Source organism: Monodon monoceros, unplaced genomic scaffold (assembly GCF_005190385.1).
Source record: "Monodon monoceros isolate NGI ecotype Baffin Bay Population unplaced genomic scaffold, NGI_Narwhal_1 Super_Scaffold_21, whole genome shotgun sequence".
Classification (NCBI taxonomy): Eukaryota; Metazoa; Chordata; class Mammalia; order Artiodactyla; family Monodontidae; genus Monodon; species Monodon monoceros.
Genome location: NW_021703778.1, coordinates 98,518,144 through 98,543,112, shown reverse-complemented (window position 1 = coordinate 98,543,112; position 24,969 = coordinate 98,518,144). Strand labels below are relative to the sequence as shown.

At 41.5% G+C, this 24,969-nt stretch overlaps 2 protein-coding genes across 5 annotated transcripts in view; one reads left to right on the top strand and one right to left on the bottom strand.

Annotated features, from left to right (window-relative positions):
• Positions 1 to 192: 192 nt before the first annotated feature.
• On the bottom strand, positions 193 to 5,319 carry EMC4 (ER membrane protein complex subunit 4). Of its 3 annotated transcripts, none has more exons than XM_029237033.1 (5): positions 5,110 to 5,319; positions 4,661 to 4,775; positions 1,507 to 1,660; positions 1,028 to 1,188; positions 193 to 772 (listed from the first exon to the last, which is right to left on the bottom strand). In XM_029237033.1, the coding sequence occupies exons 1-5, from the start codon at positions 5,193 to 5,195 to the stop codon at positions 737 to 739; spliced, it is 552 nt and encodes a 183-aa protein (XP_029092866.1). In that variant the 5' UTR covers positions 5,196 to 5,319; the 3' UTR covers positions 193 to 736. The 3 variants fall into 3 exon arrangements, with proteins under 3 accessions (XP_029092866.1, XP_029092868.1, XP_029092867.1); XM_029237034.1 differs by having other exon boundaries at positions 353 to 772; positions 4,653 to 4,775; positions 5,110 to 5,314; XM_029237035.1 differs by lacking the exon at positions 1,028 to 1,188 and having other exon boundaries at positions 242 to 772; positions 5,110 to 5,314.
• Positions 5,320 to 5,360: 41 nt separating this feature from the next.
• KATNBL1 (katanin regulatory subunit B1 like 1) overlaps positions 5,361 to 24,969 on the top strand; it is a 62,882-nt gene continuing 43,273 nt past the window's right edge. Inside the window, exon 1 of one of the 2 annotated variants that reach the window (XM_029238982.1) lies at positions 5,361 to 5,479. The gene's annotated coding sequence lies outside the window, so the exon portion shown is untranslated. Of the gene's footprint in view, positions 5,480 to 17,449; positions 17,690 to 24,969 lie in introns of those variants that run through there. The other variant, XM_029238980.1, reaches the window with a different exon arrangement.

The window sequence follows — 24,969 nt, the reverse complement described above, 5'->3', positions numbered from 1 at the left end:
TTAAGTTTGAGTTGCAGCATCTGTCTGACAGGTGCCAAGTTCCTTTTGGCAGGGGAAAGATCACTACTTTGTATCTTCCGTTGCCTCAGATTCCTGTGGCCCCTGAGATCCCGCGAATCCTCATTCTCCCTAAACATGTTAAAAATCCATTTTTGTGGATATTAAAGTAGCAATTACACTGTAAGCATTTTATGTGCTTTTTTGGTCTGGTTTATTTTTCTTTTCATCATGTATAATCTGAATTCAGCATTGGTTTCTCACATTTCTCTAGTATCTCCTCCAACAGAATTTTTATGTCCCAGCTTGTGTTAAATAGAAGTGAAATATTAAGGAGGATAGATTTAAGGGAAACTTGTGCAACTTTTTTTTAAAGCACTGTTCTCAACCATTTAATTTATTAAAAGGAGATGCTGCTGTAGCTCTTGATTTATCAGCAACCACTCTTTTGTTTACAGAGTTATGGTTTCATTTGTTGTTTTGCTCTCTACTGGAAACATAAATAAAGTTTTCTACCTTATTTTCAGTCAAGAGTTGTGGTATCGTTTTTTTGTGTTTGTAGTGATATGTACATTGTCTTTCTAGGATTTGTCTCTTCACCATGGAGAAAAGAGACCTTTTGGTCCTTTTCAGTGAGTGATAATGTTAAAGGTTGGTATGCTGAGGAGGAGCCACTGGGCATGAAGGCGGCTGTAAATGAGCTCCAGATACATAGGCACCACGTGCTTCTTTCTCAGGTTCACAAAAGCAGTCCTCCTCCACTGAACTCCATCCTCTGAAAAAAGAAAAAATGAATAGGTTAATGGTGAATGAGAAATAACTGAAATAACTTCCTGAATCAAGTACTTAATACTTTAATCATAAGCTCCACTTTGCTTTATCTTTAAAATATAACAATTTCCAAACTCCTAATGGATCTTATTTCTTAAGAAATGAGCTCTAAGAGCAACTGTGATCCCCCACCATCAAATGGATCAACTATTTACTGTACATTACATCTGCCCCCAATTTAACTTCCCTTTTGCCTTACCTCAGGGGGCTCAATGAAGGCTAACCAATCTGATGCATGTGTAGGCAAGAGTCCCATTGACTGGCACTTATAAACAGCCAATGCCAAACCCATAAGGTTCCCAATGAGATACACCAAACCCTGAAGAAACTTCTGGCTTGAACTTTCTAGCATCTTGAAAGCTGTTGGGGTAACAGAAAGTGTCAAAAACCAAAAAAACTTCTTTTTTCAATACGAATCAGGCCATATATTAATATATATAACACAGACAGTCCAGTCCCATAGTAAGAGTACAAATAGAACCATTAAAGGTGAACAAAAACCCACAAGCACCATTTCCTCCTCCATGCCACCACCACTGCCATCACCACCCTGCACACACTCCTACTGCAACTAGCCAAGAGCTAGCTGTGCCAAAGACTTCCTGTAATGGGTTCTGCCGAAGAATTTGCCTTTGATTCTTAAAGCTTAAGGAGGATTATTATTTCAAGAATACTTACTGGCTGAAATGGCCATAAGTGCCTGAATGGGTCGCCAAGCCATCATACACACCATCATAGTAGGGAAGATGGAGATAGTATTGCCTGCCATGTACATGATGAAGAGGTTCATGGGAATCTGTTTCAGGGGACCCAAGGCAATGTCCCAGCAGCGCTAAAACAAACACAGTTTTAACCTCTGATCACTATCCTCAGTCCTACGTTATATCACTGGTGTTAAAGTCAAATGAACACAATTCCCGACTTCGTGCTTCTGAGTGAGCTGACTCCTCAATTCCACCACCTCTGCCCTTCTCCCACTTTGCCACAGGAAGCTTGCTCTTCTAAAGATAAGGCATCTTCACCATTTCTGTTTTTCCCCATGGGTTTCCCAAATACCATTTTTCCCCAAGACCTGTGGTAAAGAGAAGACTTCCCTATTTTTGTTCTTAAACTTCTGCATCTATCACTGGCCCATCTACAACTGAAGAACTAGATAAATCCACATAGTGGTAGATTAGCATACCTCAATAACTAATAGAACAAACAGACAAATCCAGATATAAAAGATCTGAATGATATTATTATCCCAATTGACAAATAGAGCACTGCACCCAACAGGTGCAGAAATCACATTCTTTTCAAACACACATAGGACATTTACAAAAACTGACAACTTACTGAGCTGTGGAGAAAGTGTCAATAACTCTCAAAGAACTCCAATCATACAAAGCATATTCTTTGATTATAATGCAATTAAGCTAGGAATCAATAACAAAAGGATAACTAGAAAATCCCCTATGTGTTAGAGTGAAAAAATGTGCTCTAAATGATCCACTAATCAAAGAAGAAATTTCAGTGGAAAACAAATATTGTTAACTGATAACAAATACCATATATTAAAACTGGGACACAGAGCTTTGAGAAATTTACACCCTTAAATACATATTAGAAGAGTAAATAAAAGTAAGCATCTATTTCAAGAAGTAAGAAAAAGAGTAAATTAAACCCAAGGAAATGGAAAGGAAAGAAATCAAAATGAGAGCAGAAATTAATGAAATTTTCTTAAAATCAACAAAGCCAAAGGTTTTTTCGAAAAGATTAAGAAAATACTGGTGAGCCTGATGAATAAAAAGCAAAATATTCAACAGCAAGAATGAAAAAAGGGACATCTCTATAGGTCTTCCATATGTTAAAGTGATCACTATTATGAATTTGGGGGAAATGGCTAAATTCCTAGAAAAAATAACAACTTACCTAAATGGCATAAGAAGTTGGAAATTTAAATAGTCTTATAACTTTAAGAAACTCTATAATTAAGCCCAAATGGTATCCCTTGGCAAATTCTTAACATTTAAGGAAAAAATAAAGCCAATCTTATACAAACTCAGAGAAGAAAAAACGAATTCATTACTGTAATATGGGGCCTCATAAATACCAAAACCTGCCAATGACATTATGAGAAAAGTTTACAGACCAGTATCACTCATGAACCTAAATGCAAAAATCCTAGGGGCTTCCCTGGTGGCACAGTGGTTAAGAATCCGCCTGCCAATGCAGAGGACACGGGTTCAAGCCCTGGTCCAGGAAGATCCCACATGCCACAGAACAACTAAGCTCATGCGCCACAACTACTGAGCCTGTGCTCTAGAGCCTGTGAGCCACAACTACTGAGCCCACGTGCCACAACTACTGAAGCCCGCATGCCTAGAGCCTGTGCTCCACAATGAGAGAAGCCACCATGATGAGATGCCTGCGCGCCACAATGAAGAGTAGCCCCCCCACCGCTGCAACTAGAGAAAGCCCGTGCACAACAACCAAGACCCAACACAGCCAAAAAAAAAAAATCCTAAACAAAATATTTATAAAGTAAATCTATCTATATAAACAGAATAATATACCACTGTCCATTTGGGTTTATTCATGTAAAGGAAGAAATGGCCATGTGTAAACAGTTCCCTTATCTGTCATTTACACAGATCATTTATATGAGAGTTTATTTATAGAATTCTTGTTTTTTTTTAAATTTTCTGGCCCTGCGGAGCAGCATGTGGGATCTTAGTTCCCTGACCAGGGATCAAACCTGTGCCCCCTGCTTTGGAAGCATGGAGTCTTTACCACTGGACCACCAGGGAAGTCCCTATCTGAGAGTTTAAATATCAAATCATCCATACAACAGAATTGCTCTAAAATACATATTTTATAATAATCTGCCTTTAAAATCACGCCAGTTTAGTAATACCTTACTATCATGTATTATTCATATTATGCTTTGATGTACCAAGATGAAAAATGACAGGACACTTATCAAGAAAATCACTGACAACAGCTCTGTCATTTTCATGTTGTGAAAATCACTGCATTTCATGAATCAAAGTTCATTTAATATTGAACAATATTAAGGCTAAGAGGGAAGTGCCAGGCACTGTTCGAGGGACTTGGGAGACAAAATCTTGCTCTCACAGAGCTTACAAGAGTGAAAAGAGAGATAATAAAATAAGTAAACTATATATGAATGATATGGAGAAATATATATGAATGATATGGAGAAATATAAAGTAAGAAAAGATAGGGAGTGCCATGAGGGTAGACTTCACTAAGAAGGTAACATGTGAGAGACTGAAAGGAGATGAGACAGCAAATCATAAAGGTATCTGGGGGAAAAGGAAAGAACAAGTACAAAAAGCCTGAAATAGAAGCTTGCCTGGCATATTTAAGGAGCAGCAAGGAGGCCGTTCTGACTATAGGAGTGCACAAAGGGGAAAATGGTAGAAGATGAAGTGGCTTAGACCAGGATGATAGATTACAGCAATAAGAATTAAGATTTTGAATCTATTTTGAAGGTAAAAGCAACGGACTGTTGTGTTGGTTGGTTGCGTGGTATAAGGGAACTCCAGTAGAAAAAGATGACTTGAACTGGAACGCATTGCTACCAGTAGCTAATTTTCAACCTACTTCCTTATATCTTATGTTCAAACGTCTTTTATTTTTACAATTATTGAGCACTTTTGGATCTGATATGTCAACTAATGTAACACTAATCTCAAGCGGTTTAGCTATCAAATATTCGGGGTAAGGGCCATCTACAGTAAGACATTCATGTGCTGCGTGGGAGACGGTGGGTGTGTAGGTCAGGACTGGCCCAAGGACTATAGTGACATCTATACCTCTGTACCTTCTCCACTAGGATCCGGTCTGTCTCTTGCACGCTGGTATCAGGCACTTGCTTGTCCAAGTAACCAACTGGGTACAGCGAGTCTCCCTGGCCACCGCCCCGGTCACTTCGGCTCCTAGAGACCAAAACCAAGAAACTAAGGTTGTAGCCTTCCACACTTCATATTACACATTTCCCGTTCGAATCACAGGAATAAAGATCCTCACATGCATCTACCCAGATTAGACCAGCCCTCTCGTGGGTTCGTCAGACCGTTGCCTGTAGGGAGGAATGAAATAAGCATCCTTTGGTCATAGAAACCTCTATGGTAGAAAGGCGCTAGCTCCCCAGGAGTCGTTTCTGGGCCACCCATCCTTTTCACGGAGTTGGGCCTGAGGGTTCAGGTCCTATTCCTCTGGGGTAGTGCTGGGGTGGGAGCTCTGATGTCGAACTTTGCCCAGGCACCTCACCTGCTGCCTCCTCCAGGTCCGCTCAGCTCAATCGCCCACTTGAAGCGCCGGCCTCGGTTGGCCACCAGGCTCCCCTGGGCCGTCATGGCAACGGCCGCCTCCCAAAGCTGCAGAGCTCCCGACCAAAGCTCAGCGAGGCCTCAAGCCCAACAGCGTCCGCGACTTCTGGGGTTCACTCTGCAAGTCCACATCCGGCGCGTAACTATAGACGTCACTTCCGTCCCGGAAATTGTCAGGCGGCTGACCGAAGGGTGTGGTCGGAGCTACAGAAGGTGGGAGGGAAAAAAAAGAATGTAAAGGTACCTAAAGCGTCTTCCGCGCCTTCCCTCCTTTCTGAAGAAGGCCTGCAGGGTGTTCCCTCACCTCCGAGGTGCGTTTTATGGGACAAAGGGAAGTCTATACTGACTCTCCATTAGGGGTTGAAGCCCTGAAAAGCGTCTGGAGCTCTTACCCGTTCCCGGGAGCACAAGATTCAAATAATCTGTTTAAATCCTGGCTTCACCACGGATTGTGTGACCTTGAGCGAGTTATTTAGTAGCTTCTGGGTGTTGAATGTCCACCGTGTACCAGGAACTTTATGTCTATTATTTCATTTAATTCTCACAGGAACCCTGCGACGTAGATAGTTCTGTCCCTGCTCCGCAGCAAACCTAGGAGGCAGAGTGGGCATGTTAAGGCTCTTGGGCTCAAGATTCAGACGGTCTCCGTTTGAATTCTGGCTTCGTTACTTAATTGCGTGATTTTGGGCAAGTTAGATTCTTTGTGTTTCAGACCTTTCCTTATGTACCTGCTTTCGAGGCTTGTTCTGCGGTTGAATAGAGTGCTCGCCACAAGCGCATGACGTGTTTTTTAATGTCATTAATCTCCAACATTATTCGTGGTGATCGGGTTTTGTATTCAACTGTATACCTATATCATAATTAAACCTATTATTGGGTTTTTAAGTTGTTTACTGTTTTTTTCCCTTTTATAACCAATGTTGCTGTCACTGTCATTCAAATCATATATTCCTTCCCTTGTAAAGTACTCTCCTACTTGCTATAAAATTTCTTAAGCTACAACAAAGTTTCTTTGGTCGCAAGGGTACTCCAGGTCTTTTATTCCTTTGTTCTAGGAATCCTCATAGTGTTATTTGCTAAAAACGTGTTCCAGAGAACGTGAAGATGTTGAGACTGAACTGAGGAAAGGTTCCAAGGTCAGATAAGCTTGAGATATTGTATTCTGCACATACATCCCAGAGATTCTCGGTGCTACTGGTATAACATTAAAACCACAAGAAATAATTCAGTAAATAATCTCCTTTCATTTTGTTTCCCAATCTGCCTGAATAACAAGCCTTTTTTTTTTTTTTCTATCACATCTGTTAATGTCCAATGGAATCAATGTTCCATAGAACACAGAGGGCAACTTGCTATATATGTGCTAGAATTAAAGAGAAAGAAGAAGGCACTCTTTAAAGATCTGACTGATATTTTTTAAAGTTTGTTAGAATATCATTAGAAATAATAGATCCTTTATGGAAATGGAGTTTCAGATTGGAATTAAACTTTTTTTTTAAGGTTTAAAAATCTATAAAAATGTGTTTTTTTAAACATCTTTATTGGGGTATAATTGCTTTACAATGGTGTGTTAGTTTCTCCTTTATAACAAAGTGAATCAGTTATACATATACATATGTTCCCATATCTCTTCCCTCTTGCGTCTCCCTCCCTCCCACCCTCCCTATCCCACCCCTCCAGGCGGTCACAAAGCACCTCCCTGTGCTATGCGGCTGCTTCCCACTAGCTATATACCTTACGTTTGTTAGTGTATATATGTCCATGCCTCTCTCTCTCTTTGTCACAGCTCACCCTTCCCCCTCCCCATATCCTCAAGTCCATTCTCCAGTAGGTCTGTGTCTTTCTTTATTCCTGTCTTACCCCTAGGTTCTTCATGACATTTTTTTTTCTTAAATTCCATATATATGTGTTAGCATACGGTATTTGTCTTTCTCTTTCTGACTTACTTCACTCTGTATGACAGACTCTAGGTCTATCCACCTCATTACAAATAGCTCAATTTCGTTTCTTTTTATGGCTGAGTAATATTCCATTGTATATATGTGCCGCATCTTCTTTATCCATTCATCCGATGATGGGCACTTAGGTTGTTTCCATCTCCAGGCTATTGTAAATAGAGCTGCAATGAACATTTTGGTACATGACTCTTTTTGAATTTTGGTTTTCTCAGGGTATATGCCCAGTAGTGGGATTGCTGGGTCATACGGTAGTTCTATTTGTAGTTTTTTACGGACCCTCCATACTGTTCTCCATAGTGGCTGAACCAATTCACATTCCCACCAGCAGTGCAAGAGTGTTCCCTTTTCTCCACACCCTCTCCAGCATTTATTGTTTCTAGATTTTTTGATGATGGCCATTCTGACTGGTGTGAGATGATATCTCATTATAGTTTTGATTTGCATTTCTCTTGGAATTAAACTTTTGAGGATCCAAGTTTTTGCACAAAAATGTGTTTTGTAAGAAAAGTAAAGGGAAACATAGTTTAATCCTGACTCCAAATGAACTCCTAAGAGAGGTAGGAACTCTCTTGGCCTGCATTTCTTCATCTATAAAATAAGGGACTTGTACCAGATAACTTCTTAGGGTACCTTCTAGTTCTAAAATGTATTTTTTTGGAATACATATTTTACATATTATTCTCTCATATATGGTATATTCATAGAAAGAAGACACATTAAGGAATAAACACATTAAGGAATAATGGGATTTCATATCATTTTTTAAAATTGTGCTTTCCCATACTTTTAGTAATTCTCTGCATTATGCGGGTACCACTTTTGGATTTAGAGAAATATAAATATATAAATATAAATTGTAATATGACATGATTCTAAACCTAGAAGTGGAATGGTTCTGTCCTGGATTCAAAGGAGACTCATCTTGGGAGCCCTTAAAAAATACTGATGCCTTGGCCACACCCACAGAGATTCTAATTCATTTGCTTAGGGTGGAGCAAGGTCATCAGTATTCTTGTATGGCTGTCCAGGCTGTCCAGGTGATTCTCCTTTGCAGCAAGTACTGAGAACCACTGACATGGAGTGTTTGGTTGCTCTAAAATGAGAAGGTTTGAATTTACACAAAGTAATTTAAGCAATCATTAGTTTTTAAGAGCCTCCTTTTATGCCTCCCACTGGGATAAACTTGAATTAGAAAATAATAGAAATACTGAAATTGTAAAAATAAATGTTAAACTTCCTTTACTTTGTGGCTTTGAGCAAATATGCTTTTAATGAAAGAAACTGAGAAGGCAAACCATGATTCCACAGGTCATATGAGTTGCCTTGTTTGACTTTTACAATTTGTGCCACCTGCGCAGTTTTGGTATTTGTTTTTGTAAATATCTTCCCCGCCCCTGCCACCCCACCCCCCAACCTCTTTAGGAGTCTGAGAAGCTGACTATTTCTAATACTTCATGCCATTCTCTTCAGAGCAGTTGCATTTGGATTGAAACTTGAACAAAGAAATTTCTGTTTCACACAACCAGATTTGCGAGAATGGATCCCTTTAAAGGAAAAAAAGCTTTACAGCTATGTCTTAAGTTTTTGGTCTCTGCCATTTTACAATGTCCCTATAATAAATCTATTAGGCTATCCTCAGCCATCCAACCAGTTCCCCCAGTGTGCTCTAAAAGCTCCTAATCCTTTTGGCAGCTTAAATAAAATGGACTTCTATTGCAATCTCCATTTATTTGTGTTATTTAACTCTACTATCATTATTGCCTTCTGAAAAGGAACACCTTCCTATTGCACCATTCATGATGCAGTTTATTCCATGTCAGTAATGGGGTTTTAACAAGAGGAAACGTTTTCCTTTGTTTTGTCTGTTTGCATTTTCAAACCTCTTTAGTGAAAAAAAAAAATTTTTTTTTTTTTTTTAGTAAGATCCTACCTTGCTAGCTCTTGGGTATCTGCACCATTTCTATGCAGATTACAGATTTTTCAATTTCTGGTTCATGGCTCTGCAGTGTCATGAAATGCTCCTGTCAGCAGTGACATGAATCTAATATGGTGCTGGGAAAAGATGTTGGTTAGTAATACCATTCTTCATTAGCAATAACCTTTTTTTAATTTCAGGAAGACTGTTGTGCAATTCACATTTTACCTGCAGTTCACAGGTTCCCATTATAGCACTTCCCTCCAGCACTTGCTTAGGAAGCTGGGAGGATTGCCATTCCCACAGATCCCATTGAAAGCTAAGAATGACAACCATAGCATAAGTCATAATGATACATCACTGATAGCCTAACATGTTTCTTCAAACTTGGTTACTCTGGATTCATGCTAGTGATTAATTTCAGCTGTCTTGGAGGTGGGCTAAACTGTCTCTACACCAAGGATCTGAATGACTAATCCAGGTCCTTTGTGGCATTTTTTCTTATGTGCTAATTTTAAAAAGCCTCGATTGGTTCCGTTATAAAGCATTGTTTTATAGCCTGAGTTTTTTATAAGGAGGATTGTCCTCTCAGAATTCATATGTTGAAGCCCTAACCCGCAATGTATTTGGAGATGGGGCCTCTGGGGGGTAATTAGGGTTAGATGAGGTCATGAAGGTAGGGCTCTCATAGTGGGATTGGTGTCCTTATAAGAAGAGACACAAGAGAACTTGCTGTGTCACTCTGCCATGTGAGGACACAATGAGAAGGTGGCTGTCTACAGCCAGAAAGAGAGGTCTCACCAGGAGCTGAATCAGGCAGCACCTTGATCTTGGACCTCCCAGTCTCCAGAGCTGTGAAAAACTAAATTTCTGTTGTTAAAGCCACTCAGTCTGTGGTATTTTGTTATGGTAGCCCAAGCAGACTAATAAAAGGATGAAGTGGGATTCAGAAGAATTGAAGGAGAACAGTAAGTACCTTTTGTGTTTAGTGAAGTGCTTTTGAAAGATAGTCATCCGTTAAAACATAAAATAAATGTAGGATTGTTTAATTTGTAGAAGTTTATTACATAAGTGGAAACATATTAAACACTGTGCACTGACTTGTATTTTCACTTAATCCATCTTGGATGTCTTCCATGTCTGTCACTCAGATCTACCTCATTCTTTTTAAAGGCTACAGAGTATACATGGCATGGATGTACGATAACTTAGTTAACCAGTCCCTAATTGATGGGCATTTAGGTTGTTCCCATTTGTCACTGTTACAAAAAAAATGTTACTATGAACGTCCCTGGGTAATTTGTCAGCACAGTTCTGTAGGAGAGTCATACAATTAAGGTTGCTTACCACAGAGGTTATACAGTTACAATATTAATAAATTAAAATAGGCCCTCCAAAATGTGCTAATTTACACTTTTAAGAGGTTGTGGACTAAATTATTTTTAGTCTTATAGTGAGTTATATAGTGTCCCCCCAAAATTCACATCCACCTGGAACCTCAGGATATGACCTTAATTGGAAATAGGAACTTTGCAGGTGTAGTTAGTTTAGATGAGGTCATATTGGATTAGGGTGGGTTCTAAATGCAATAACTGATATGCTTATCAGAGGAGAGGGCACACAGATAGATACATGGGGTAAAAGTCCATGTGACAATGGAGGCAGATTGGAGTACTGCAGCTACAAGATGACGATTGCCAGAGCCACCAGAAGCTAGGAAGAGGCAAGGAAAGAAAGATTCTTGCCTAGAACGTGCAGAAAGATCATGCCCTGCCAACACCTTGGTTTTGGTTTTCCAGCCTCTAGAACTGTGAGAGACTGTATTTCTGTTGTTTTAAGCCACCCAGTTTCTGGTACTTTGTTACTATGGTCCTAGGAAACTAATACAAGTTTCCTTCTGAAAGAGGAAATCATTCAAATGAATTAGGCTAACCAGGGTTAGCTTAAGTGGGAAATAATAGCAAATACTAAAATAATATTGCCAAGGCTGCCAAATCAAATCCTAAACTTTAAAACATTTGCACAATTTTAATTTCCTAATTGCTGTAAATTAGTAAAGTGATTTTAAAAATTTATTTTATTTATTTTTGGCTGCATTGGGTCTTCATTGCTGCATGCGGGCTTTTCTCTAGATGCAGCTAGTGGTGGCTACTCTTCGTTGTGGTGCACGGGCTTCTTGCTGTGGCTTCTCGTTGCAGAGCATGGGCTTTAGGTGCACAGGCTTCAGTAGTTGTGGCACACGGGTTCAGTAGTTGTGGCTCATGGGCTCTAGAGTGCAGGCTTAGTAGTTGTGGCGCATGGGCTTAGTTGCTCCATGCGCGGCATGTGGGATCTTCCCAGACCAGGGCTGGAACCCGTATCCCCTGCATTGGCAGGTGGATTCTTAACCACTGCGCCACCAGGGAAGCCCAGTAAAGTGATTTTTTAAAATTATTTTAATTAAAAAAGACATTTATTAGATAAAATGAAAAAATACAAATAAGTAAAAAAGAGAATTAACGAATCCTACCGTGCAAAAAAGTGATAACAATAATTTTCATGGACATTTTGATTTAGACTCTCCCAGATTTTTTGATTTATATTTTGACTTATTTAACATATGTTTTATAACATGCTCTTCCATGAAGGGCCATATTTTTATTTTTGTAAAAGGAAAAGGAAAAAGTCCGGCTGAATCTTTCAGTTTTCAAAAAAACTCTGATACTTCTGCCAGATGTTCAGTTTCTGTTGCTTTCATCCAGCTCCGGCCACGGAGCATTTAGGTTGTTCCTCGAGGTTCATCGAGGCACCACCACGATGCCACTCACCAATTTCCGCAGTCCTCCCCAACCAGCCTACAACTGGAGCCACACCCCATTTCCCAGGACTGGAACTAGTCCTGCTACCCTTTGTAGATCAGATTATTTCTGTAGAATATGTGTGCTCTCGCCTTTAAAGGATTCAGAGTTTAGGTAAGTTTGGGCAGCACTGCTCTATCTTTCTATTTGTATTTATTTATTTATTTACTTACCTACCTACCTCACCACGCAGCTTGCGGGATCTTAGTTCCCCCCACCAGGGGTTGAACCCGAGCACTCGGCAGTGAAAGCGTGGAGTCCTAACCACTGACCACCAGGGAATTCCCTTTCTTTTAGAGATTCACAATTAATGTTAGTATTTTAAAGACTGAGAAATGCTACAGTAAAGAAATATTTGTTTTATCCATCAGTTACTGAACTTCTTTGGCCAAGGAAGCCTTTTTTTCTTCTCCCTTTTCCCCTCTCTTTTCAATGTATCAACACCTTGCAGAACGGGTGTTCTGAAGAACACAGCTAATTTTGGATAGCCAGTTTAGGGTCAGACTCAATTTTGTTACTGCCAGAGTACTTTGACCGTGTGTCCGGCTCCAAGAAATGGACTTCAGTCTTACTGATCTTCCTGTAGCTCCAGTCTCTTGAGGCTGTAGACCTCCTTTGCCCTTTCAAGCCCCCTTCCCAAAGACATTATCCTGCTTCTGATGCTTGTTGTCCTGCCCATTTCATTTCCTTCCTGCCTGCACCCTGCCCTTGAACTCCTCTCCGCTATGCCTGTTTGTTATGAGGGCCCCGGAGTATCAAACCCTCAAGCAACTGCATGACTGGACTTGTTTTGTGAAAAGTCATAACTTTCAGATACCCTATACTGATTACCAGGCTGTCGGCACCACAGCGAGTCTGTCTCCGCAGCATTGGCCCCCCCTCCTGGAACTGGTCTAGTTCCAAGACTGCTTTTCCAAGGCAGCAGTCAACCAAATTGTGTTCTTCTCTATCTTAGAAAAATCACTGGACAGGTAAAGTTGGGGGTGGGGAATATTTTGCAGAGAGAGAGCCACAATCAGTGTGCTATATACTATTAGAGTGTTTTACATAGGTTACCCTGTTTCCCAACATCCCCTAAGAGAAGAGTTATCCTCCCTCTGCAGTTAAGGTAAAGATGGTGTAGAAGGGCCCAAAGGCAGTGATCAAGGCTTCTGATAGAGATGAGCCTTGCTCCAAAGCTAGTGTTCTTTCCGCTCTAACATGCTGCCCCCTACCGTCTTCCAGGTGAAAGTGTATGTAATTGCAGGAAATCTACTTGGGGAAGGAGGGAAACGGTCTCTTTGGCTTCACATTTGAAAATCTATAACAAATACCATCACCTGCTTTCCAGCTGTCGAAGTGCCACAGAGCTGCATCCAAAACAAACTGTTTTTAACAGGAGGATCCCCTACCATTCAACAGTCCCCCCCCAGCCCCCCACCCTCCACCTGCCAAACAAAATCTAGGAAGCTGCTGCTGCTTCTGCCACCAAGGCATCTGTACCGTGGTGGTATTTGAAACGACCATGAATCTTGCAAACGGGGAGTGAGCTTTGCTCCTTTCCACTGCTACCGCCTTATCTGAAACTTTCCCTACTGCCATCCTTTCCTTCCACAGTCTGCACAGGAAGGTGGGGAAGGGAGGAGCAGAATAAAAGGGATTGACTTCTCACTTTGACTGCCAAAGTCAGCTGGAATTTTCCAAGGGCTCTGAGGCTGAGCAGTAGATGTAGTTAGCTATGGAATGGATGAGCTATTGTGTTTTATGTCTCTTCACGCTCGGTCCTCTACCAGGCCTGGCATCAGTCTGAGGGGATGAGAATGGCATCACCACAGTAAATGCTCTGGCTTCCTGAACCTCCGGCCCAAAGGACAACATTTTCATACCTAAGGCTCATGGGCTCCCTCCCTCCCACTAGTCATCTTGCATCCTGATGATAGATTAATCCTCCTAAAGTACTGATTTAATTCTCATTTCCCCGCTCAATGCCTATGCCTTGTTGTTTTGTGTCTTAAAGTTTCAACTGCCATTTATATTATTATGTGCATTTATAGTGATTGGCATTTCAATTAATATTATATGGATTGATCTATGTAATATATTTATCATAAAAATGCAGTTTACAAAGTTGTAAGGATATGATCTCATTTCTTAAATGTAGGTACATTTGCATAGTAAAATATCTGAAAAAACATGTTCAAATGGAGACAGTGCTTGTCTGTGAGTAATAGACTTTTAATGGTTTCTAGTAGTTTTTTTCCTTCCCAAACACATTTGCTTGATTATTCCAGATCTTCACAACTGTCAGGTGACAGTCTTTCCTCCTGCTACTCCCCAGTGCTCTCCCCACCCCATTCAAACCGCGATAGACGGCGGTCCTGGAATTTATTTTGTACTTCCCCTGTCTGTCTGGAACACCCTGCCTGTCAAAATCCTGTTCAGCTTGTCAGGCCCGACTGCAGCCTTCCTGCATGATCCCTTCCCTGACTCTCCACTCAGAAGCATACATACAACTTTGCATGTAAGTTCTTTTCTCACATGGGTGTTTATAGTCAGGCTTATTCTGCACACCATCTCTGATGTCCATACCCCTGTGAGAGGGGGGATGTAGGGCAGAAAGGCTAATTCAGCTGCCTGTTCACTCAGATGGAAGGAATATCTAAGGCAGTCAGAAGGAAGCAATGAGGGAATGGCTAGAGGGGTGCACTCCCTTGGAGACTGTCCACTGTGAGGGCTGGCGGGGAAACACCTTTCTGTGAAGGGCTGGTGGTGCAGGGACAATAAAAATATGTATGGAATGCCCTCTTTTTTAATCCCTTAACAACAACAACAAAAATTTGATTGCGCTCCAAGGGGAAAAAAAATTCAACTTTATTGACTGAAAAATATCAATGAAGACAACTGACCTGCATTTCATCACTAAAATGGTATATATTTCAAAAATAGCAATATGAAGGCAAATTTCTTTATTTTCACCTTAAGTTATGTTGACATTTGGCAGTCTCATGAGAACGATGGGCCAGAGATCTGTAAACCCCAGAACTAGAGTCTGAAGATGAACCTGCCTGAGACTCTTGCCCTAAGAAGCTCTAGAAATGAGAACATCAAGGTGCTCCTCTGGCCTTCAGACAACCTGGGACCTTGTTTGAGCTGAGATCCTTCTATGTTAACACAGCAGATTCCCTGAGTCCTAGGACTCTGTTACTTGTCTTACCTCATCACCCAGCCTTCCCTGAGGGTAAGAACTGTTCCTTACACTCTTCACCCTCTTCTGGTGAGGGCCCAGCACAGTGCCTTTTGTATAGCGGGTCATTGAGAAATTCCTGTTTGTGACAATGGTGATGAAGAAATAGTTGGAGAGAAAGTGACTTCACCCATGTGTGTGGAATTTTATTTTCTTTAAGACAGCACACCCACCTAGTGGGAGTTATACTCCGGGAGTGTCCTATGCCGCACACCAGTGGAGCCCAGGGCTTCTGCTCCCTTCACCACTCACCCTGCTGGGCTCGCTCAGCAGTCCCCTCTGTTGACAGGTGTGGCCCCACACAGCGGCGTGTGCCTGCCTGTGCTTGGTACAATCTGAGAAGCTCGCAAAGGCATTGCTTATGCAAAACATATCCTAAAAATATTTCTCCCGGGCTTCCCTGGTGGCGCAGTGGCTGAGAGTCCGCCTGCCGATGCAGGGGACGCGGGTTCGTGCCCCGGTCCGGGAAGATCCCACATGCCGTGGAGCGGCTGGGCCCGTGAGCCATGGCCGCTGAGCCTGCGCGTCCGGAGCCTGTGCTCCGCAACGGGAGAGGCCACAGCAGTGAGAGGCCCGCATACCGCAAAAAAACAAAAAATTTCTCCCATCAATCTAAAGTAGTGCCTGAAATTTTCACCATTACTTAATTTTTTTGTATTAAGTAAGGAAGGACCTTGTTACTAGAGGGGAAAAATGCATTGTTATTATTACCTAATGATATTTTAGCTCTGATTAGTTTATCTGCCAGGCCTCCCATTGCTCTGAACTCCCACAGCCTCTAGGATATACCTTTTATCATTGCATTCACCACAACGTATTGGAATGATCTCTTTCCCTGTTTGTCTAAGCCACTGTGAGCTTCCCCAGGCTATCTCCTGGTACAATGTCAGCCTGGCACATGATGGGCCCGCAAAAATATCGTTAAACCCAACTTAGGTAGCCCTGGGGAGTTCTGAACAGAGTGCCTAAAGCAGTGAGTCCAGGGATGTGGAGTCTTGCAGTGAGCAACTGTTACACCAAATGCACTACTTGATAGGCTTCTGCAAGGGATGAGAGGCCCACCAGAGACAAACTTGCTCCTGTCACAATTTGGTTAACGTTGACCAGTAGCTTACCTGTGAAGATGGGTAGACTCTGTCTCCACTAAGATGAAGAGAATTACCCTCAGTAATTAAAAGCATGTCAGGGACAGATCCAACCCTAACCTCATCCTCTAGTGTTCACCATCCCAAAGAAACTGAGCCTGCTTCCTGGGGACAGGGTCCACATCATGCATATTTCTTGTGTTTTTTTTTTTTGTTTTTTTTTTTTGCGGTACGCGGGCCTCTCACTGTTGTGGCCTCTCCCGTTGCGGAGCGCAGGCTCCGGACGCACAGGCTCAGCGGCCATGGCTCACGGGCCTAGCCGCTCCGCGGCATGTGGGATCTTCCCGGACTGGGGCTCGAACCCGTGTCCCCTGCATTGGCAGGCGGACTCCCAACCACTGTACCACCAGGGAAGCCCTCTTGTGTTCTTAACAGTCCAGAACAGAGTCTGGCAAATATCAGGAACTAACAAATAAGAGCTAACAATTATATAGTGCTTACCATGTGCCAGATACATTCCTCTAAGAATTTTATATGTGTTAACTCATGTAATCCTCATAACGATGAGTCAGATACCATTAACATCCCCATTTTACACATGGGGAAACCAAAGCTCACAGGAGTTTATATAACTTCCCCGAGGTCGCAGAGCTCCAGTCTACCCTTTTAAATATTTTGCCTTAGTGCACTTAAATAGGAGTGAATGAATAAGTCTCTCCCTGCACCATATTTTTTAAAAATAAATAAATTTATTTATTTGGCTGTGTTGGGTCTTCGTTGCAGCCCAGGGCTCTTCTCTCTAGTTGCAGTGCCCGGGCTTCTCATTTCGGTGGCTTCTCTTGTTGCGGAGCACGGGCTCTAGGTGAGTGGGCTTCAGTAGTTGTGGCACACAGGCTCAGTAGTTGTGGCTCGCGGGCTCTAGATTGCAGGCTCAGTAGTTATGGTGCATGGGCTTAGTTGCTCCGCAGCATGTGGGATCTTCCTAGACCAGGGGTCAAACCCGTGTCCCCTGCCTTGGCAGGCAGATTCCTAACCACTGCGCCACCAGGGAAGTCCCATCCCTGCACCATATTTTTATAGCAGATTATAGCAGATATAGCACCTCCTGGTGCAACACTTAAAGCACGGTTTCACTCACTAGACTGTGACTAGCGCAGGGGTCATTCTTTGACTCTTATCCACCCTCAGTTCCCCGAGCGGTATTACTTGCCCCATCGTAGCAGGACTACCATACGTACCTGTGTCCGCCAGGGGGCACTGTGTCCGCACCACCTCCTCCTCCCGCTCCCTGCGCCCCTGCGCAACCTGAGAGGGGCGGAGGCAGTGTTGGGCGGAGCCTCCGAGACGCCCTAGTAGGAGCTATCCCGGCGGGCCGCGCGTGCGGCCGCGTTTGAATGGCTCAGAGTGGGCTCGGCCGGGGACCTGAGGGATAGTCTGGGCTGCCGGGGCGCAGTCGGTCAGCGCCTGGGCTAGGCGGAGGCGCCGCGGTACCATGAGGCGCCGGTAAGTGACAACCGGGCCTGCGCCATCCTCCCGCCGGCGGTTGCCCTGCGGGGGCCAGGCTTCTCCTCGGGCCTGACCGCGCCCTGGGCCCACCTGCAGGCCCCGCGGCGGCCTCTGCTCGGCCCGGCCCGCGCAGGGCTGCAGGGGTCAGGGGTCGGGAGTCGGGGCGGCGGGGCCGCGGTCTCCCGTGGAGCTCCCTACCCGGCCGCGGCGAGGAGGGTCGGGGCGGCGGGCGCAGGAGCCCGCCCGGGTGGGCGCGAGGGGTCCGGGCCGGGAGAGGCGGGGACGGAACCTGCTGTCATTTATTTGCGGATGGAGCCGACTTGTGCATCCCAGTGAGCGGGGAAGGACGCCGGCGTCTGAGGCGCTCTGTTTGAGGACAGGTTTTCCCGAGAGCCGCCTAGGCCCGGCTGTGGTATTTCCTTATTTTCTGTCGGGTCCTTGCTTCCCTGACACATAACCTTTTGTTCAGCAGGACAAAAACTTGACATAACTGCATAAGAATTGCTGATTGCAACTTTAAAAACCTCATTGTATTTTCTGAAAAGTTGTTCTGTAACAGTACCTAGGCTTTTACCAAGGTCTTAAATGGGCTTAAATATGGAGAAAACAAAGAGTTGATTTGTTTCCTTGTGGCTTGTAAAATTCCTTGAAAACAGAGGTTTTTATGTCAGTTTCTTTGAGATTAAAAAAAAAAAAAGAAGAGACTAACAGAATTTAGGTCTGTAATAATCACCAGTTTAGCACTGGCAAAGATTATGAGAAACTAGTCCACCTAATCGCTTAAGTTTGTGTAGTTTGTCCTGTTGTGTTGTTTTTTTAAACCAGCTTCAGACTTGAATCAGAACTTTATACGTTGAGGCTTTTACTTGGCTAATAACTAGCGTTGTAATCATAACATTGGTTAATATTTATTTTGTGCTTTCTATATGCCAAGCATTCTTTTGAGAGCTTTGCTTTGGGACAGATACTATTATTATCCCCATTTTGACAAAGAGGAAACTGAGGCACAGAGACGTTAAGTAACTTGTACACGGTTCCACAGCTAGTATAATTGGGACCCAAGCAGGCTGGCTCCATGCTTTTAGCTATGCTGCTCTACTGCCTCATTTATATGTTGCTCTTTTTAGTTTACAAAGCAGTTTAATTTTATTTACTTCTCTCAACTGGGGAGATAATATACGTGTGAGGTGCGTTCGTGTACATGCACACAGTACTAAATCGAGTTCTCTGCTCTTGTGGACGTAACTTTTGTGCATCGAGCAGCAAAATCCATTGGCTATTTTAAGATAAATAGAATTTATAAAGTTCATGTTTGTATTGTAGGTTATAGTTTTAATCCCTTTGTGTCATTTCCTAAAAGTGTAGAGAACAGTTTGAAACCTATGTAATTCCTTAAAATATACCATTATATATTAATGATTCTTTCTGAAAACTTACTGAGTGGTTACTCTGTACTTGGAATGATTAACTTAACTAATAACTCCATGACAAGAAATAGGATTCAAAAGCAATTAAGAAATCAGTTTACACTTATTTACAGCTGAGCATTTAAATTTTTAATTTCATTCATCAGTTATCAAGCAATGTTAGGCTCAATTGGTTATACAAAAGAAATGTGCCGGGGCAACAAACCTGAGGAAAGTTAGTTTAGTTTGGGATATAAAATTAACAACGATCACCACCACCACCACCAAAAAATTAAAAAAAAAAGAAAGATATATGAGATATTCTTTATTAGTGCAGTGGGTGTATGATGAACTGAACTGAGTAGATCAGTAATGCTTCTGCAAAGAACCCAAACTGAAGCATGGATGTAGGGCATTGAATAGAAGTGTGAATGGGGAATTTTAGTGAGGAAACAGTGTGTTCAAAGACTTGAAATTGGGAATGAAAATGATTTTTCTAGGGAACAGTAAGTCTGGTCTATTTGGAAAGTTCCTGTTGAGAAAAATAAGATTATGGCAGACTATGAGGAATGTTATATGAGACATATGTCAAAGAAGTTTAGGTTTGACATATATATAAAAAAAGATATGATTTTAGAAGTTTAAAAACTTTTAAATCGGTGATTCTCAGCTGCTGGCAGTTTTGCCCCTCAGGGGACATTTGGCAGTGTCACGCCTTGGGGGGTGGGGTGCTATTGGCATCTAGTGGATAGAGGCCAGGAATGCTGCTAAACATCCTGCAATGGGTCAGCCTCTCCATGAGAAATAATTACCCCAAATGTCAGTGGTGATGAGGTTGAGAAATCCTCTTTTAAGTTGTTTGCTTATATGGCCAGCTTCTGTTTCCATGTGCTGTAGACAAATATGAATGATGAATTTTCAGAGCATGAGTACAAGCAATATTAAAGTTAAGGAGAAGCTGCCTCAGAGACCTCAAGAAGGCAGCTATTGTTGGAGTCCTGGGGGAAAGAAGCTATAAGGAATTAGGATAGGAGCACTGAGAGTGAACAAGTCGTGGTAAAAATGAGACAACTATTTAAATAATATTTTTTCCAAGTTTGAAAATAATGCATGTTCATTGTAGGAAATTTAGGAAATGTAGAGAAAGTGTAAAAAGAGCAAAAGCCGCTTATAAAATCCCCCAAGCAGAAAGAACAACTGTTAACATTTTCATGTGGTGTTTCCTTTCAAATCTTTTTTCTTTGTTGATACCTATTTTCCTTCATAAGACTAGGATTATACATTTTTCTCCTTGTGGCTTTGGTTTATTTTTGTTTTTTGACTCAGCATATCATGAGTATTTCCCATTCTTAGAAAAATGTTCTTTTTAATGGTCAGTCTTCTTTGTTTTTTGTGTGTGTTCTTTTCAAGTTGGGGATTTTGCTTTGTATTCAAAAGATACATTTTGAAGGAAGAAATATTAGAACATGATGACTGATTAACTATAGGAAACAATAGGGGTAAAAGTGTATGGTATCTCCAAGGTTTTAAATCTAGGAAGCTAAAATAATGGTGCAGCTATTGAAATAAATTGGGATTCTCATAATACTTTTCATCTTAGGTATGGCAACTGCTGTTTACAGAGATACATAATGAGATTTTAATGAGGATCCGTGATGCCTATCAGCTTACATTTTTCCTAAAACCTCTATAATAATCTTCCTTTTCTTTTCTTTCTTTTTTTTTTTTAACTTTTTGTTTTTTGTACTAAGCTTATTTTTCAGTTCTTTCTTTGCAAGTCTTCCCCTTCTTGGAAAGGTTTTTTGAAATATGTTTTCTATTAGGATACTAAGTAAGGCTCAGGTTTGTTGGTCATGAATCTTTACTTTGAAAGATTAAATGACTAGTTCGAGTTTTTAAAATGTATAGATTGCTAAAGTTTATAAGCAAGAGGTGAGTATAACTCTTCCAGAGGAGGAGGAATTATCTTTAAAAATGCTTGCCCACTATGGGATGCGTCATTACATCACATCAGTCTATATTACATTGCTATTTTATCAATCATTATACTTGTTGATCTCTATCAGTTAATTTGGTGCTTTGTGGAAAATGTATTTAGGAAAGTAAATTTAAAAAAACCTTAAAGCTAATACAAATGGTACTTTTACTGGGACTATACGCTTTTCAAATTGGATAGGATATAATTTGACTTCTTTTTTTCTACTGACTGTTTTAGTACTTCATGTTCATCCCCCACCCCCGGTATCTTCTCACTAATAGCTAATATCCATTAACTTTGGAGAAGTTTTGTAATTTCTTTGTTCTTGGGACATGATGAGGGTAGAGATGGAAGGAAAGGGTCTTCTGAAAGTTCCCCCCAATTTGCCTCCCCTATAATCACCTGTCTCTCCTTCAGTTTTACACACTGCCTAAAATTCCTGAACAAGTCACTCAGGAACCTACCACCTATGTATGAATCATGAATACCCATTCTGGCATCTCTTCTAACTAGTGTAATCTTAAAACAGGCAGCCTGGTTATATGGGAAAGGCTGTAACACTGGAAGTTACAGTTCTAAGCCTGGTTCTCCTATTAGTGGCTGAGTGTTCTTGGGCAAATGCCTTAATCTTATCTGTAAATTGAAATTATCTCCAAGGTCCTTTCCAAATCTTAAGAGTCTGTGAATCTGAAGTATTTGCTTTTGTAATTACCATGGGGAGACTATTAGTCTTTTACATTTCAGCATGAGTTAATCATAGATCATAAATGATTTCTTCCAAAGGCATTTGTAAAAGCTACTCCCATATCATAAGACTGGGGGAGGAATTTTAGAATGGAATTTAAATGGCACTAGAATACAAGTTCGAGGAAGGCAGGGAACTTTGTTTTGTTCACTTCTGTTTTCCCAGTGCCTAGAGTGGTAATTAGTATATAACATGTGTTAATATTTGTTGAATGAGTGAAGGAATGGGTTGTTTTTGAGGAAAGACAAGCTTGTTGGAGTACTGTACAGATCCTCTGAGTACCTTGAAAGAACTCAGAATACAAATCAACCAGATTACAACCCAATCATTCCTACAATATAAAAATACCTCCTAGTTGTTGTAAAGCATCCATTGTTCACTTGGCTGCTTTCAGAACTATTAAGTAATGATTGCCCTGACTGCCCTTCATGCTCACAGAGTGCAGTTTTGTCCATCACCAGATCTTACTTTAGTGCCAGCCTGATTTTTCAATGTGCCTTTTACTCTTATTTGCAAAAATCTATGCTCTGCCTATTCCCTATACCACTTAATATTATCATTAATAGTATGTTTAGTGTTATCACAAAAATAAATCATATATATCGATTAAAAATTGGTCTTTCATCTATGGAGGATTCATGGCACAGCAGTTAGAAACTAGTACTCTTAGCCTTCCTATTCCAGTCATCCTAATTCTACAACTGCCATATAAAATAATCTTCAGGAATATTTTTAATCATATGATATACAAAGCTTCTAAGTAAGCCTGTTTTGTCTACAAACTAAAGTCCAAGATTCCAGACCTGGCATTCAGTGATTCTGCATTTTAGCCAGTCTACCTTTTTAGTCTATCCTAGTCTTTCCCCTGCAGTGACCTGGACTGTAACTTTTTTTTTTTTTTTTTTTGCCGTGCCATGCGGCTTGCAGGATCTTAGTTCCTCAGGGGGGAATCTGGGCCCTTGGCAGTGAAAGCCCAGAGTCCTAACCACTGGACCACCAGGGAATTCCCTGGACTCTAACTATTTAATTATTGAATAGTTGTTGTAGATAATAATGAAACAAAAAACACAATTATTCTTACCTAGAAAGTATGTTTTCAGATAAGGAGAGGCTGACAGACTATTTCTCAAGAAGCCTTGTATTGGCTGGCATTGATTATTTGGCTGAATTATTAATTTACTGAAAAATAACATCAAGGAACAAGAATCCTTAAAACTCTACATAAACAATTTTTTCTCTCCTTGTTGGCAGACGTATCTGGAAATTAAGTATATGTATAGTATATATATTTAGTGGTATTAGTTGACTACTTAGTGAGACTGACTATATAATTCTGTGCCCACAGCATTGTTTGGATGGTTTATCAGTCTGGATGGGCTCGGTTATTTTGCAGTAACAAATAACCACCATATCTCAGTGGCTTAAAATAACAAAGGATTATTTCTTCTCAATTCATATTACATGTGAGTTGTCTGGGGGCTCTACTGTGTGTTGTCCTTGCTCAGGAGTACTGAGCAAGTCATATGACCATGCCTAACTTCAAGATGATGGGCAGGTATAAACCTATCATGTACCTGAAAGGAGAACTGGAATATCATGGCACAGTTTTAACGTTCACCACAGTTGGGGCACCCATTGACTTTTTTTTTTTTTAAGTTAGAGAGGAAAGGTTGCTTTATTCAGGAGGCCGGCAACCTGGAGAGAAGGTGGACTCATGTCCAAAAACCAACTCCCCCTTTGACATTTTTGAATGTATTGTTACTCTTCTCTCCTGTCTGACTGTTATCTTTCATGGTTGACATAATCTTTCTTTAGATATGTTCCTTCATTTATCAGCTCTTCATTAAGTATCCCCTATATGTCAGGTACTATCCTAGATACAATGAATGTGGTTCCTGGTCTCATGGAGTTCACAGTCTAGTGGGAGGACATGGACAATAAGCAAATAAGCAAGTTAATTTCAGACAGTGATAAGTGCTATGGAGGGGAAAAATAAGGTACTGCTCTAGAGAATGGTTGGTGGTGAGGGTAGGGTTATCCTTGATTGGGTGGTCAGGGAAATCTTCCGGGGTGGGTGACGTTTGAGCTGGGAAGCAGCAGCCCTGAGGGTATATGGGAGAAATATTTTAAGCAGAAGGAATGCCACAAAATGGAAATGAGCTCAACATGTTTAAAGACAGAAGGCCAGTATGGCTGGAGCATTTAGGAGAAACTGATGCTATAGTCCAAGGGAGAGATGATGGTAGTTTGCTCTAGGATGGTGGTAATATATTCCCAAACTATATTCTAGTTTGGGAATATATTATAAAGGCATAATCAATGTATTGGATATAGGGAGTTTAGGAAAAGAGAAATCGGGGATGAATCCTCTGTTTTGGACTTGAGCAACTGGGAAGATGATGGTTCCATTTACTGAGTTAGGAACAGTTAGAAGGAGCAGCTTTGAGAGGGTGGATATTAAGGGTTCTATTTTCAATATATTAAGTTCAAGAATGATGACTCTTCGACACCCGAGTGGAACTGACTTGTAGGAAGTTGGAGATACAACTCCAGAGTTTAGAGGAAACATTGAGACAAATGATTTTTTTTTTTTTAATGAGGCTAATATGTTAAATTTGGTTACAGTTAAGTCTTAGACCTGGAAGTCATTATATCTCCTTAAAGCAGTATGCAATTCCTCTGGAGAAGGGAGTATTCCCTAAGAGAAGGGAGCGTTTTCAAACTTCAGTATGGTCTGATTTCAGCCCAGGATAATGGTGGTAACAAACCTTGTAACTGATGGGATGTACGATAATCCTCACAAGCATTCTAGTGTAAGAAGCATTAAGAACCATTGCTATAAAAGGATGCTAGCATCATCTTCTGTTGATTTCTTCATTTGATTCTCAAAGGACAATCTACCCTAATATTTAGGGTCTTAGGGTATACTTCACTCTACTGATTTAAAAATTAGGAACATGAGGCTTCCCTGGTGGCGCAGTGGTTGAGAGTCCGCCTGCTGATGCAGGGGACACGGGTTCGTGCCCCAGTCTGGGAGGATCCCACGTGCCGCGGAGCGGCTGGGCCCGTGAGCCATGGCCGCTGAGCCTGCGCATCCGGATCCTGTGCTCCGCAACGGGAGAGGCCACAACAGTGAGAGGCCCGCGTA